A 17,503-nucleotide genomic window follows, 5' to 3' on the forward strand; every position below is an offset into this window, starting at 1 on the left:
GTTAGATTTATGATACTGCCATCCAAAAGCCATTATAATATATAGGATTATCATAAGACAGTATTTTACAAGTATTTTTAGAAATTAAAATTAATACATTGACTCAAGCAGATTCAGATCCCCAGCTACTGGTAGTTGATGAATTTCACATTATGGTTTGCATTAGAAAAACCCTCAAATCCCAAGAGGCCAGCAGTGTGAGCGTATATTACTAAAAGTATTGCTGCCTAAATCACTACAATGCAAAGCATTCATTTTAAGTGCTTAATATAAACGTAGATTATTTTTTTATTTAACCTCCTCTTGAAGAAAAAAAAAACTCTTACATGCATTGAGTATGATTTAGGCAAAAAAGGAAGAATCTCTGCTTATAGTACCTGTACAGATACAGGCCTTTTTTGGGCCACTGTTACTATGGGCTAATTTTGTTCTGCCTCAAGACAATAAATAAGCATAAACTAGTACACATGGACTAGAAAATATTAGATATTTAGAAATGGGTAGAATATCACCAGATGTTTTCAATATAAGATGATTTCAATTGTTTTATTCCTTCATAGGCCATATTCAACATCAATTAAGTACTGAGATGCGGATTCAGCACATAACTAATTTTAAGCATCTCAAAAGTTCAATTAGGCAATGTGCTTAAACATCTTGCTCAGTAGGGTGCCTTGATAAAATTATGAACAAGAAACAATTCATCCCAGTAGATCAACTGAATATTTCTACGCAGAGTATAGAGTGCAGTATGGAGTGCAGCATCAACCCAGCAAACAAGCTCAGAAATTAGTTCTTCAAAGGAATGCAAAGGATCCAGAAGGAGATAATTGACTCCACATCACTTGATAGACATCCTTCAATAACAAGATTGTTGCAAAAGACATAGGACTGTTACTCTGACATGTTTTTAATTGCCTGAAGAACATTCTGACTACATACATACATATGTACACCACAAGAAGAACCTGAGTTGATGTGTCTTGGCAGTAAAGTGGCTGTTTTCCACAGCATCTGTTGCGAAACTGGTCTTTCAACCATCATGTGCCCATGTGAGCACAATCTTTTAGTATCTTCTCCTTATTAAGGCAATTCTTCAAAGAGAGCTTTTGACAACTTAAGAGACAAATTACCCAACATAGCTTCTAGCTTCTTGTTTTCTGTTAGCCTGATTTCTCTGCTGAAAATAGAAAAGGAGGAAAAAAGGGATTTTTTTTTTTCTGGTATTCTGTTAATTTTCTAAGATATCACCAGAAAGCAATTCAAAATTACCAAGCTACTCATGTAGTTTTCAGATCCAGAAAATTAAATAAAAAACTAAGATATTTATTGATAAGATAATAAAAAATTATTCCAGTTGGCTGATTAGGTAAAGAAGTCAACAAGTAAAAATGACTTAGCTGGAGCTGAAGGATTTTCTGTATTAGTTGAAGGGAACCCTATGTCTATCTTTGCACCAAAACCAGGTACTGCACAGCACAGCTGCTGACTGAAGAGCTACCGCGTTGGTAAAAATACCACAGCAGACACAAAAAATGGCTGGTAGATCATGAAGCAAGTAAGTAGCAACCATACAGCAGTGAAACAGGGAGCAATACATTAACTAGGATCTCAGAGGAATTGGCACTGTGTTCTGTGCTATCCATTTTCATTAGTGACCTGGGGGACCTTGTGAACCCTGCATCATCAAAATCACACCGAGCATATGATGAAGGATAACAAAAACCTTTGAGAACAGAGAAAGATGATGCAGTTCTGAAGACTTTAAAGGTTACTCTCAATAACTGTGATTTAATGTCAAGTAATGAATTCAGAAAGTGATAGAACCTTAACACAAAATGGGCACTGCTGTATAGAAAGTAGTAATACAGAAATAAGTTTGGATCAGATGACTGATAAGAGTTTTCTCTTTAAGATATCAAGAATTAATAGTTTCCTCTTCTGCTAGACATCTTACTCTGAACATACAATTTTGATAAAAAATTTCCATTTCTCTACATGTTTCTAAAAGATGCTTCTGCTTTGCCATATTGCCAAAACACAAGGGCAAAGTAACAAGCTAGTGAGAATCTAGCAATAACTTAAAATAAACTCAGAGAGCTCCATGGTGCAGATAACTTGTTCCTGAAGCTCACATTAAATGGATTCTGGCCTAGGATCTCTCAGTAAATGTTTTCTGATGAAGTGATACTGTGGTTCTGCATTGACTTTAGACCATTTGTCTCATGAATATTAGTATACTGCTCTCTTACATATATAGGTGAATTATATCTATTAATTTGTCATCATTTTGAAAACCAGAGTGATCTACTGCTCTGGAACAACTTCACTGCACCATTCTGGACAATTAATATAGCCCGTTAATTTTTTTATTTTAGGCTCTAAATTCCATATCATATCAGTATTTTATGAAATGAGATGTAATTTACAAGCTGAATTCATAGTGGGAAAGTAAGGTCAGTTGTGCCACAAGCATCCTGATTTTAACAATGCTGTAGAGAATTATTTGAAGCAACAAAATATAAGTGCAAGATATGTATAGACTGACAGATTAATGGTAGCGGCATCTCCCAGGTCACAGATCTGATATAGCAAATGCTAATTGCTAGGGTAGCAAATACTAACTTCTTTTTGCAAATACCTTACTCATAACACTTAATCATACAAAAGAACAGATTTTCACATCAAATGCAGAATAAGATGTTTAGTCACCAACACTTCACATCCTAGATTTAAAGCTCCCTCCTGCAATTGAATCCATGCAAATACCCAAGACTTGTAACTGAATTTTATTTTCCTCACAGAGATTGCTTGTGCTTTTCGGATGCGTCATGGTAGCCTGTGCCCTGCATGAGTGTCTTGAATACCTTAGTAACACCAAATGCCTACATGTGGATGAATACATCAGTAACACCAAATGCCTACATGTGGATAACTTAAAGGATAACAGGCCCTTTAAGTTAAAAAAAAAAGCAATGACACTTCCTATTGCCATCCAAGTCATCAACCTTAGTTTGCTTTCCCCCTATGCCACCAGCCAGTTTTAGAGCACAGAACATTGGATTCCAATGTAAAGATTTTCCTTAAAGAATTTAAAGAATTTACCGAATTAAAAAAAAAAAAAAGATACACATGGCATAAACATAATTAATGGCTGTAATTTTATACCAATAAAAATCAGAAAATATGAAATTAAGGTTCTTGCTATAACCAGTAACATCATGCAGAAGGGAAGTTTTGTATAACTTTTCTCTTTAGAATATATCCTCTTAGAAGCTCAGATGGCAACTGCTATATAGCTGCATTAGGTAGTCAAAAATATTAAAATATTTCTTTTTTATTCCAAGTTACACTTGTTTTCAGAGACTCTGAGAACTTAAAAGATAGGAAGCCTAGATGGAAAAGTGCTTGTTTTTTATCTGAGTCCTTGCAAAAAAAAAAACAAACATGGAGAAAGATTAAAGTTTATTTGTTGCTTAGTGACCATGAAAAGAATCTAAGCACCTAGGCAAATTTCCTTTGATTTGTCCTTTTAAACGTGTCTTATTCCCAAAGCCATATCTTAATTCTTACTGTGCTGATCCAGTCAAATCCATTTTCTCCAGTGGGAAACTCTGAACGTCCAACTGCTATTAACAGATGGTTCCTAGACCACTTTCTTACACTAGTGCTCTTTTTACAGACCTAACAGTAATAACAGCTGCTCCTGCACAATTGTTAGAATAATGATATTGTACTTTAATAATTACAACAGCTTTGTTTCTATAATGAAGTTTTCTATTTATCACTTTCATAATTATTACCACATTATGACCTCAGCTTAACAAGGACAATATTAACATATAAATCAGTTATATTGGTATTTCTAAAATTTGCAGTAGTAGTTTATCATTATTATTGGGTGTAGTGTTTTCCAAGTATACTCAGTGTCAGCAAACTCTTCTGTCACTGAAGTCAGACACATATATAATCATTAACTTCAGTGAGCGAGAGTAGTACTGCAGTTAAGATCTACTGACAGATCTTCTAATTTGTGCAGAAAGAGATTACAGCTTAGGACAATGCTGCTGCCGGAGTCATTACAGGTTCTGGAGACTCCAGTAACAGTCACCCAAAATAACGTGACAGTTGAAGAAATTTCAGAGAGTACTTTTCTAGTTTAAGGATTACAGATTTGTTTAGGCACCAATATTCCTCTGATATTTTATAATCTTAGCATTCCAAGGGTCATTTTTAAATGTTATGTTTTACTTTTATTCAAATTTAAGTCTAAAGTCATCATGTACTGTACTTACAGAACCAGTTTTCTGTTTTTAATCCAACAACAAAGTCTGTTTTATCTTTTAAACTGTGAGTGTGAAAACTTCATCCATATTTAACATTTTTCATAATTATATCTGTAATTACAACTATAAAGCTTTCAACCCTTTCTGGTAACAGATTGTCTCTGATATCTATTAATTATTTTTGTCACATTAAAAATAAGATAGGGCATGCTTACAGGACTCATGGCTTTACAAACAGTATAAACACAAAGCTTAAGCTTTGGCAACATTCCATATTTTACATTTTAGCTTGGCAAACACAGATTTCACTAATCAAGAATTAGTAATTGAGGAGAATATCAGAAAGCATCTGCTAGGGATAATTTTATTCAAATCAACAGGCCCAAATAACTGAGGGCATCTCTTCTATTAATTTTTAATAAATCTTGAAATAGCAGGGAAATTCCAGAAGAATGCTAGTATGCCATTAATTTTGAAAGAACAAGCAGCAAAACTGGTTAGCCTGACATCAACCAAGACAAAAGAAAGAGTGAGCTGATAAAAAGTCTAACTGGTAAAGAGTAAAGAAAGTTATAATAAATGGAAGGAAGAAGGGTTTTAGAGAAAATAATTCTCATCATAGTAACATGATTTTTATAAGGTTACAGATTTGTCTAATAAAATTGCCTAGCTTAGACTTTGTAAAGCAATTCATTCAATAACATGACTGATTAAAAAGTTTGCACTATATAATATCAATAAAGCACAAGCTAAATGGGCTGAAAATTGATTAACTGATATGTCAAAAAATACTTGTGAGTGAAATGATTATCATGATCTACCAGAATCAATGAGGGAGAAACATGTACAAAATTAAGAATAAGGATAGAAACATAAATAATGATAAGGACAAGGCACTCTGACAAATTATCAGAATCATTTGGTTACCTTGATCCTACAAACCAAAATGTGCTTTAATACAGCCAAATGCAAAGTTATAGCAGTAGGATCACTGAAAGCCAATCTTACGGCCTATGGCCTCTGGAATAAATAGAGGATGGAAATATTATAGAATATAGATGCTACATGAGAGTTTGAGATGAGGGGATATAACAAGGTATGCTCTCATATTTGTCCCAGTAACATCATGGCAAGAAAAAGCCAGTGCTTTCCTAGACTGTACACAGAAAGAAAAATTAATTAATGTTCCTTTATGTATGGAACTCATACAAATTATGATTAATATTACATACATGGTTTTGATCCTATTTTAATATTTGAAAAATTGAGAGAATAACAGAAAAACATGAAAATGAGAACACTGGAGAACATACTTTGCAGTAAAAGACCTAAAGAGCTCAATAATGTTAGTTTATTAAAAAGCATATTGAAAGGTGCTTAATTTTTTTTCAGTGGATTCACACAGAGAAAATACTAGGAATTAAGGTTCTGTACAGTCTAGTGTAAAAAAGTATAACAAGAATAGGAAGCCAACAGTTGAAGACGGACAAATTAAGGTGATAAATTAGGAACATTTTTTAACAGTGAAACAGTTTTTGCTATTAAAAAAAAAGTTTCCATGCTTATGATTGTTTTTCTGCAAGCTAGTCAAGAATAGATACACACCTAGGAGACAGATACAAGCTATAAGGTTTCACAGAAGGGAAACAAAATGAAGTTTGATTAGATGACCTAATACTTTCTTTTAATTCTAAATTCAATGTATAAATACTGTAATTTTTTACTACTGCTAATATATTGTCTTTCAGTATATTTGCCCTAAGGTACATATATTTCCCACTTCTGTGCTGTGTTGCTTTGCAGACACTAACAGGGACGTGCTCAGGATGGATGGGAACAGTTTGCTAAAGTTACCTCTTCACTAAACTGCAACTTAGGAAATAGGACGATCAGTGTTTGGTTTTGGCAAAGTACTATGTATTGTGATTATTAACTGGGTGTTGTAAATTATTAGGAGGAATCAACTACCTGAGCTTCTCCTTCCCAAAGTTTGGAGTACTTAGATAAGCCGTATTTATGTGTACATGCCACAGGCACATATTTAACAGAACAGGGAGCAACAAACTTGTCCTCCCTCTCCTTTTAGCTTCTATGTCCCTTAGTGTTGGGCCTACCTGAACTCCCATTGTGGTCCAGCATGACAGAGCCTCCAGCAGCTCAGCCACAGCTGCCAGAGGAGCTGGGAAGACAAGTGATGCTCGACCTCTGACAACAGTAAAAAATGATCAACACATTGTGTTGAGGCACTGGCCCTTGTCTCATGATCTTTCTATTTTTCAATGTTATAGTCACCAACATAAATCAGTTTGAACCAATTCAAACCAGTTAAAATGTTTTCACCTATTCTACCAAATCATTACTGGACTGGTCTAAAAGGGAATCAGATCTGTTTCAGTCATAGCAGAGCCTGTCACAGATACTAATGATACTACACGTGTAATGGTTTGACTTCCTTCCTGTGACCCTCCATCCATGGTGGAAACCTGGCCTGACCAAATTACAATCTGAATATTCAGGTGACTGACAAGTCATCCACAGTGATCCTTTTAAGGAGTGTCAAAGCTAGCACAGGTAATGCCTTTGGAAGTCAAAGTCATAGTATTGACTGCAGTTGAACACACTCTCAGGATCTGCAAAGAAGCCTGAAACACTAAGTGTCCAAATTGCGTTAAAGAGCATTTGGAACAGCTGAATGTCAAATCCTCCATTTCTTGGAGAGTCTCTGTTTTTATGGGGTCTCTAGGCATTAGTATGAAATTTCTGCTGTTAGTATTTGCACTATCGCTACATAAGGCTGAAGTTTTAGGAGAGTGTTAGCTTGCCCTTTACAATAAGTCCTTAATTAATGAAAATAGCGTATACCAAAGAACATCAGATAGTAAAAATAACAGCTGATGTACTTTTCACTATAGTCCTCTCGCTTTCAAATATTTAGTTTTGCTATTGTCTTAGTTTATGTAACACCTTAATTTTGTATTTTTCACAGAAACGTAACCTGGAATAATTTAGCTATCCCAGACACCCACTGTTCCAGAGAGCTAGAAGAAGGTTACCAGTGCCCACCAGGATTTAAATGCATGGACCTTGAAGATCTGGGACTAAGCAGGCAAGAGCTGGGCTACAGTGGCTTTAATGAGATAGGTCTGTCTTACTGGTAAAATCAATTTCAGTATCCATTTAAAAATGTTTTTTAAATGAATAGAACAAATAGTTCATGTTTGTGCTGAAAAGACATCGAGTGCAGTCAGTATTCTGCTCAACTAGAGCACATGCCAGAAAGAGAAGCTTGCTGTTTGCTTTGCAGTTGTGATACATTTTGCCTGGGATCTCAGGATTTAAATAACTTTAAAACAATGTCTTCATAAGGAGTCAACTGTTGATTATCACCAGTATACAAATGTGATGACTAATTTCTGTATAATTATATATATATATAATATATAATTCATCCTGTTTGTCTGATTTTAGTAATAATTCCTATGGGAAAAAAAAAACACCCAGAATTACTTTGATAATCATCTTGTTACTAAGAAGAGGAGTGAGAAAGTGATATCATGTGTATCTGTACCAATCTTGATCCAGACAGTGTTAGTCAGAACGTCACCCAGAAAAATGATTGAGAGTCAGGAAGATTTTGCAATACAGGTGCAATTTGTGTTCTGTGAAAAACCCTGCAGAGTCACCAGGAGAGTATGATCTCTGATAGATGCAATGTGTCATGATATCCCCATGGGGAAATGAGTGTAGAACAAAAAATCAGGAAAGGTGGCAAGAGCATGGGCAGCTGTGGCAAGATCCACATCCCAATGGAAAATATGCAGTTACTCTGTCAGAACATTTTGGTTATCTCATTTATTTAACAGACAAAGGTCCAGTAGGAGCCTGCAACTGTAAATTTTTATTTCTGGACAGATAGGGAAGTCCCTTCAAATGACAGAGCATACACACAGGCTGCAGTCCTTCTGATGCATCTCTTTGACTTTGATAAGCTTTTTTTTTTCACTTTTCCTGGCATGTGCTCCAGACTGTTGTCTTGTCCCCAGTTGAATTTGAAGGTAGTCAAAAGGTTTAATGACTGAATGACTGTACTCCAGAATAGTTTTTTGAGTATTGAAAGCCTTTACAGCTGAAATTACTTCAGTTGGTTCCCAGGTTGCTGAATATACAGAATGAGCCAGAGAGTTGCAAGAAATAGTTTCAGAATCCTGCTACAAGAAGTACTCTGTGATACCAAATAATTTCTGGACAGTAACTGCCATTTGTGTCCTTTCTTTTTTCTTGTGAGAAAGGGAGAAAAACCTGATTTCAACCAAGCACTGTTCTGTTTCCTCTGGGAGTCAGAAGCATACCAGTTGTACGAGTACTGTTAGCTGAATAGCACTATTGATAGTATCAAATTTTATATAAATTTTTTCTTCAATAGATATCAAAGGATAACCCTGTTGGATCTCTCAGTCAACCTTCAGAGTTATTGTTATACCTGGATGAACATGGGCTGAGTTCACAGTAGAGCCTAAAACCATCTGCACATGAGTTCTCAAGTTCAAGATGGTTTGACAGGGGAACATAAGATAGATGTATCCTCAGTGGAATAAGGCCTCAGATTGAAATCACCCTTCTTATCTTGACATGTGAAATTATTTGTGGCAATGAAGGGTGTTATTCTAGCTGCCTACCTAGTCACCCACAAAAAGCAGTTACAATGCCTTAGACAAGCTTAAATGGGTAGATGATTTGAATGAGGTCCAGAGTGCTTAATAAAGGAGGCCAATATGTTTTTAATGATGGAGGCAGGTTGGCAAAGACAGGTGAAATAGTTTGTCCATGCCTGCGATGCTGGGTAAAAAAACAGGACTGAAGATTTGGTCTCCTGAGTCACAGTCACACTTATCAATATGTCTTTTTGAGTGTTGCATTTTAAAGGTCAGAGATTGCTAGTAGACCTAGAAGACTTGTCACTGATAAATTGTTTTTGTCTAGAAATAGGTAAACAGGATATAGCACCTTTCAGTACAGTAGCCAGCAGTAAATTGAATATCAATTGAAAGCTGATTACTAAACTTTAAAATACTGGGTAAGACACAGGGTTTGCTACAAAATGTTAAATACGCTTCCTCAAATCAGGAGTGTTATAAAACAGGATTATAACCAGTGAGTTTATCAATATTTTATAAATATCCATTTTGTGATGCACATTTGTATGTAATTAATAGGTAAGTAATGAAGTCTTCTCTATGCAACTATACTGTTTTATTGTATACATTCATTGATTTTTACTTGAAGAGGTTATGATACAGCCTATCCTGTTGGATCCTGAAATCTATCATTACACAAAACACAAAAGATAGCAGTTTGGCCGCTATTGCAAAATTAGTAATATTTATTTTGCAGCATATAAGTACAAGCCATGAACATTTGAATTTGATAATTTCTGTTATTTTTCTTCTCTATAAAGAAAAAAGGAGGGATTTTTACAATTTTATTACTGGGTGAAAACCAAGTTGTCCTAATCAGATAAAAGCTAATAGAGATTTTAATACTGGGGGCTATGCCATTTAGGTAGTTTCATATTTGGAAAATACCTTGATTTTAGCCATACTCTGCTCCCACTTTTATAAATGGCTTTGGCTTTAAAAGGATGGAAATTGGAAAGATAATAGTGTAAGTTTTAATACTTATTTAAAAAAATAAAATTTATTTCTTTCCCAAGTTTTTTATTTTTAGTTTTGAGGTGTTCTGTTTATCTATTTTATGTATGCTTCCATGCAAGTATGTATGTACTGCATAAGGAAGAACATAGTTATAGACTACTGATAAATGGGGCTTGAATTCATCTTGTCAAGACAATCTAGGCCATCCCCTTCTGATGAGAAGCAGGCTTCATAATCTTTCGAGGCACCCTATTGTGCTGATTCATTGTCTGTACTCTTAGGAAGATTTTCCTAAAGGATAACCTGAATCTTTCTTCTTTATGCAATTTAAGGTCATAATTTCTCACCTTATTCACTATTGGCATAGACAAAACCTTAAAAAAATAGCTTTTTTGCATCTTTCCTTATGCCTCCATATCACTCTAAATGCTTCAGTCTTTTGCTGTTATATTTTATACCTTAAATTGTTCTTACTGTCCTTCTCTAGACCTTCTGTGGCTGATTCACCACTTTGTTGAAGTGCAGTACTGTCAGAATACCCCAGTAGAGCCATTACTTTATGTGTTTTTAAGCTCTGTTACAGTTTCTACATCCCAGTGAGATGTTTTCCATTTTCAGAACAACATGCTGTGGATGATTCATGTTTTTGTGATTTATTATAGCCCTTGCATCCTGTTGAAAGAGCTGCCATGGCTGTTTCCCATCCTTTATTTGTTTACTTATTTCTTTTTAAATGTACATTTGTCTCTGTTGAATAGCATACTTTCTTTTGTTTTTCCAGACTATTTCTTCAATTTACAAGATCTTCTGTAATTTTAATTCTTTCCTCCTGAATACTTTCTGTGCCTTTCCACTTACTTGTATCTGAAATTAGATGAGTGTAATTTATTTTCTATCAACCTGGTCAAGAGTGAAAAAATAAATAGAAACAGACCAAGATCAGACTCTGGAACCTTCTTTGATGAGTCTTACTCTTCTGACAAAGTTTCATTAATAGCTGTTCATAAGTACACCTAAGAAATGGTTTTGCACCCATCACAGAGCAGCATCACCTAGCCATATTCCTGTACGTTGCCATGGTGAGACAATGTTAAAAGCTTTTTAAAATCAAGATGTAGGCCATCAAGTGTTTCCTCTCTCTTTACAAAACCTGCCTCCATTCTGCATTTGTACAGCATTGATAGAATAAGATTTGTTCTCCGGTTCTCCATATGTTCTCCAGGGCCTGTACCCTTTAATATATATTAATATATTGAGACTTACACCTGATGTTTGTGAAGATAATTTTTCAAACATGGGCCACAACAGCTAATGCCTCTGTTCTTCAGTGTACATATTTCTAGATTGCATGTAGGATGAAATAAGCACTAATTAGTATTGCCAACTTCATCAATGTAATTTTAAAGAGAGCGAAGTTACTAAAAGCTGGGACAGTTCTGTCTGGCAATACCTCTGGAAAAGTTATAAGCAAAAGGCACAAAGGTCTATCTCATAAGTGTTTGTGAAACTGAAGAATTAATGAAACAGGAACCAATTAGCTAAGGTCCCAGTATCTCAAATCCCTTTCTCTGTGAAGTTCTGAAATGGAAGGAAGAAATAGTAAGGAAAGAACAAGATGCCCATCTAAGTAAACTGACTTCAGCTGTTTCAGGTTACAGGTGATGAGAAGCTACAGGAAGTTACTGCTTTCTCTTAGAAAGTTGCTCATGAACTCAGTAGAAACCTAAGTACTCTTTCCAACAGTTTGACACAGAACTTGTCTTCTTAAGTATGTGTTGTTCTTACCCAGTGTAAGCCTTAATATTAAATTACCTCTTTTATCCATAAGGATGCCTGAAAGACTTTTGGAACACTAGCTATGGGGCTGAGTGGGAGTAAGAGAAAGTCTATGAATGAAAGGCTTGGCTGGCTGTGTGGATGTGGGTGGCAATATTGACTATACCTGTATGGTACTGTCAAGCTCTTTGCTTTCTCAGACTTAGCTGGTTTCAATTCAGACTTCTATAAAAAATTAGAACAGCCTTCAGCCTTGTCTCCCACTGAGAGCATCAGGTACATTCACAGATGGCCTGTTTCTTCTTTCTGATTTTATTTTCTTCTTCTTTGTATTTTTCCTAACTGTGTTAAATTTCATAGGGTATAGCTGATAGCATGACAGTATTATGAATCATGTAAACAAAGTTGAGCTAAATATTGAGAAAAATTGCTTTTGTTTTGTGAACAAATAGTAATTGTACAAATTATTAGTCACGTATTTGTTTAAGTATTTGCATCTGATATACCTAAAAAGCATAAATATAACTGTTGAATTAAATAAGAGTATGCAAATCTTGGCAATTGGGGGGCTGTGACAAGCACTTCTGCCTTATATTTCACTGTTTATCTGAATGTGCATCTACTTTAAGTCACTATTTAATATGGCAGTAATTGCTATCAGGGGCACACTAAGGGTGTTGGCAGAGCTGTCTTTATGGGTGCTGTTGGAAGGGGTGCCTCGTAGACACAAGTGTGCCAAAATCTGCACTGTCATTGGATCCTGTACAGTTTTCCTCCTTACCTATACTTTTCACACAGTACAGATGCTTATGCATTCAGGTTTTTGAAACATCAGCTAGTAATCATTCCACATGCCTCATGGGTGCATCTGTAATCATCTACAGATGTACACTTACAGCTACATTACTGATTTTACTCATCACATAATCCCAGAGAAAGGTTTTTTTAATGATTTACAGTGCTACATATTGCTTCAAATATTCTCAAAAGGAAAAGGGAGTCCTGAATAAAGAAACCTAAAAGTTAAAAAATATTCTACAAAGCAAACTAAAGAAGTTCTAGGCCATGAAAGATCTTTTTGAAAGGAGAAAAAGGAAATCTAGTTCTATCCTGTATTATTGACCCATCTGTCAATAGCTAGGGCCAGTACCCTATGAAATGATACTAATTACTTCTTGTACCTGCAAAGAGTATTTCACAAAAGCTACCATATTAATGGCCATTTTACATATAGGAGATAAACATATACATATTATATCTTGGAGACAAATAACAAAATTTCAATAGTAAATGGTAGTCTAAACGTAAGGTGGAAGTGACCCATGTTTTTATTTAGTAGTGCAGTGGTCAAAGTGAAAAACCTGCATTCTGTAAGGATACCCTGCTAACCTCCATTCAGGGACTGAGGCAGAGCATGGCTCCTTCCATCTCCCTCCTTCTGAGTCTGCAGCAGCAGGAATTCGTGCTGCAGGCGTCAGAAAGCAAGCAATGTGAAACTGGTTACTAGAGGGAGTTCTATAAAGACCTGCTCTTTGTCATTCTTCTGTGAAGTTATTTCCAATTTTTCTCCATGGACCACCTCACACCAAAATGGATAAAATAAAATCACTTCTAACATTTAAGAGGCTGAATTCTAACAAGGCATACCAGCATAAAACACTTGAAAAACCAACTTGCCATTCCTACTACCATTGGATGAGAAGAGTGCCTCTCACGGGTGGCAGAGGCTAACCTTTTAATTACTCTGTCACCCCCACACAGGCTGCTTGGCTCTTGGTGGTGCTATTAGCAGACACTTGGTCTTTCCACATCCCAGGCATAGGCAAGAGAGGAAGGTGGGTTTTGACCGGTTAGTTGTCCTAAGCAACTGCCTACTTTGCCAGCTCTGAGACTTCAAGGTCCATGAGGAAATTATGAGTTGATGAACTGAAAAGAATTTACATTTGCAGGTTATTTGCTCAAAGTAGGAGATACAACTGATAGTGCAAAGGATTGAAAGGGTTTTTATCAGCCTCCCAACGTGCCTTCTTCCCCCCTTCACTACCCTTTCACACCATCATCTCTACCTGAGTGAAGCCAGTGTCATTTTGCACTGACATAGATGGACAGAAATGCAGATCAGCATCACCACCATAGCCTGAATCCCTTGGCCCTCAGTCATTTTGTATCTGGAATTATAGAAAGCAATGAGGGCGTGTAATTGTTTAGTCAGAGCCTCCATTTAATTGTACCCATTAAGGGCTGAGAAGTTGAGCCTTATGAAAGAAGCATTAATTCAATAACAATTTCATCAAAATTTTTGGTCAGACTCTTTTATTCTATAGATGATATGGATGCTTGATACATGTATTGAATCATCATGCTCTGTTTATCCTAGAAACTACATTATAGTATTAAATACTTTAGTAAACAGGTCTAATCTTATTCCAGTTATACGGCTCTTTCATGTAAAGTGTCTAATAAGGAGGCCTTCATCCATGACTGCAGCCTGTGGAGTTATCATGTGATAACGTGACAAATGATAGTGATGTTAATGTGTGGTGTCAAATGTAATTAGGGAAGCCATTCAGACTATCTAGTAATAAAACACATTTTTTCTAAATGTGAGCCAAAATGATTTAAAGTATGCCCCATTACTCCACTGATTGAGAAACCACTGAAAACCATTATTTCAAAAATGGCGATAGATTTTTTCTTCACTGGAATTCCTTCTTACGCTTGCAGACAGAGAGCAATGGGGCCCTGACACCATCTGTGACACTGTTGTGGGGAAAAGAGTCTCCACTCAGGGAATTTCACTTATTTTTTTTACTGCCAATTAAGGTAGTATAATTACTTATTCAGGTATTAAGAAGCAAGGAAGACAAATAGTTAAAGAGACACTTACAGAAAACATCTTTCCTCCTTCACCTGTCTCAGCTTCAGTCCTCACACCTCTACTCCCAGTGTCCTAGTCTCCTCTCCTGTGTTCTTGCAGCATGTGAGGTAGGGAGTGGTGCAAGAATCTGGAGTAGATGCATAATGTTTGGGGGGTTTGTGCTACCCCTTCTTTCTTACTCTTCTGCTGCTGCTCCTTCCTTACTAATCATCTCCTCTGCTCCAGGATGGACTTGGACATGGGCTGCAGTCCCCTAACAAGTGCTCTGGAATGCCCCCTAGTACCGAAAGCCTACCGGTTATGATCACCAAAGGCACCTAAATAAACTTAGGCGTGACAGTCACCTTTACATATGCACCTTTAGAAGGTTGTAGAGGGTTTTGGTGAGCACAGAGGAGTAAAGCAAACAGTCTATATGCCCTGTGCAGGTGAGAACAGTTTGCAATCTTCGTTGTGTTGTTCAACTTGGGAAATAATTGTACTTAAGAAGGATGCAAACACTGTGAGGAATGAAGCACGGGTATGTTAATAAAGTAAATAAGTTCAGCCTTAGATATAATGAAAAAATTGAAATGGAATCAACTAACAAATCTTTGGGCTTAAGGCACACTAGTGTTTTCACTGGTTGCAGCTTGTTAAGGACCTGCTTACAAGACCATGTTTAGTTTCTCATCAGAAAGAGTTTAATAACAGAAGGCTTTGTGAGTTTTGTTTTTTCTTTGGTATTTAATTTTATTTGGCAGAAAAAGTACTAGTGAAATTCAGTGGTTGGAAGTCAAATGTAGACAAATATACTTAGGAAAACATAAACATTAAAGGCAGCTTGACTAACTTGATATCCTTCTACAACAAGGTGATCCAGTGGAAACAGACCACTGTTTCACTTGACTCCTGTTTTTATGTTTTCCTATTTCCCAAATATGATTCTAAACCTGTTCTTTCTCCCTGTAGTGAAAAAATGCAGATCTACAATATATTCAGTTTTCACAGAATACAAAAGAGAATTTTTTGACACAATATTCCTTTCTCTTGATACTCATCTTTGATTCCACTCACTGTTTAGTCACTCTTTCCTTTGAGGTTCCAAATGCCAGTTTGTATAGAGGCTTAGATTCAGAAAGCAGTAGCAGCCGTCTTTCTGTAAGGATTTTACCCACAAATACCTTTTTCCATTATGCTATTCAGCAGAATATGTAATTTTTGCCATCAAGTGAGTCTGAAAGTATTGGAAGCTCTGTTTGTCTTTACATTATGCTTGCTTGTGGGTTTTTTAGTACTAAATCTTGTGCAGGATACAGGATAATATCTTTTAGATCAAATTTTTCTCTCACTGAAATTTTCTTAAACTGACAAAATTGAGAGATTTAGCAATGCATTGTGTAGAAAATTCGTTTTGCTACCAAAGAATATTCAGAGTTGTCGAAGAAGAAAAATAATATGATTTCATTCTCAAATTGGTGCACCAGGAAAGGACCGTTGCTCATGAGAAGAAACAGAAATGAAGACTAGGCAGACTTAATTTATCAAAGTGTGCTTATTTAGCACAAATATTTCCAACCTTGGCAGTGTCCATGGTATATGCTTATCTTGCATTGCACTGGAAAGCAGAGTCTGGTAAACCAACACCTTGCAGACGACAGACAGCAATAAGTTTTTTCTCTTGACCTATCTCCATGTTCTGCAAAGTCGACTTTGTGTTTTGATCGTGTTTCTGCGCCTTTCAAATAAGAAAAATTAGCAGGAACTTTAAAATTAACCACAGAATTTTCCAAGTGGGTCACCAGTTCTGCAGTTTCCACGGCTGCAATACTGTGGGGTGTTGTGGTCGTGGGTCACTGTTTCTGTGGCTTGGCAAGGATGTCGCACACTATGTTTGTCACTTGTCCCCCTTAAATGAATGCTTACAGTTTATTGCTATGTGAACTTTAGCTCAGCTCCAAATAGAGGTGCTTCTGTTTTACCGCATTGGGGCGGCTGAAAGACACTTATACTAGGTTGTTGCCTCTGCAGAATTATTTCTTTATTTGGAGAGAGCTCTGTCCTCATTATACTTGTTTTCTCCATATAGATTTAAGTTTTTTTGAGGGTTTGTAAACCTTGTAATCATACTAACAAGTTTTAAGCTATTTCTCAGGATAACTGGCTAACAGCAGAGTGGTTTTAGAAATGCTGATATGCTCAGTATGGAGTTTTCTTCTGAGCAGACACTGAGGGATCAGCCCTTATTTACTAACTTTCTTTGACCATAAATATGTATACTGTTTATCTTTTGCTGTCACTTGCTCCTGCAGCCTTACACTGTGGGGTTTATAACCCTCTATAAATGTAAGTGAATATCCCTGTACATAATACATAAAAAATACAGGTTTTCTTACTTAAAAGTTATACAGAAATGTTTATAAAATGCAGATGAATGCATATGATTCACTATTTCTTCCTAGTAGAGATGAGATGTGGTAGTTATCAAACAATTTGGTGCTGATAGTGTTTCCAAGGTAAGTGGCAATTAACTCTGTTCAGCAAAAATTCTGTGGCACATGGTAAAATTATTATTCCTATAGAAGGACTGAACATGCCTTTCAAATATGAAGGCTTGATGAGCCTTTCACTGAAGAGGTATAGTTTGCCAGACTTCTTCAGATTATTTCAGTTTTATTCTTTAGTGTAACAATTCCATCTAAACAAGCAGAATCATTTTAAAATGGAAGTGCTCTAGCAGGGCCATGTTAGTGAGTTTCCATGTGTTGTGGAAAGGAGAAAACAGGTAATTTCTTGATTTGCAGGGAACACAATGCCAAAATGAGCAGGCTCTAGATGGGGGTATATTTCTTGAAAAATTTCAGTCTCTTAATTCTTTTAATTCTTGCTCTTGCTGAAGGAAGTCAAATCTGTCGTGTCTTTGTGAGGGTGAT

At 36.1% G+C, this 17,503-nt stretch overlaps 1 protein-coding gene across 7 annotated transcripts in view; it reads left to right on the forward strand.

Moving 5' to 3' along the window:
- Positions 1-17,503, forward strand: part of NALCN (sodium leak channel, non-selective) — a 223,297-nt gene that overhangs the window by 32,531 nt on the left and 173,263 nt on the right. For all 7 annotated transcript variants that reach the window (XM_051780569.1, XM_051780575.1, XM_051780576.1 and 4 more), the window contains exon 7: positions 7,273-7,427. In XM_051780569.1, coding sequence (XP_051636529.1) covers positions 7,273-7,427 — 155 coding nt within the window. The remainder of the gene's footprint in view (positions 1-7,272; positions 7,428-17,503) is intronic.

The sequence above is a fragment of the Manacus candei genome, unplaced genomic scaffold (assembly GCF_025592945.1).
Source record: "Manacus candei isolate 608988 ecotype Guabito, Panama unplaced genomic scaffold, ASM2559294v1 h1tg000014l, whole genome shotgun sequence".
Taxonomy (NCBI): domain Eukaryota; kingdom Metazoa; phylum Chordata; class Aves; order Passeriformes; family Pipridae; genus Manacus; species Manacus candei.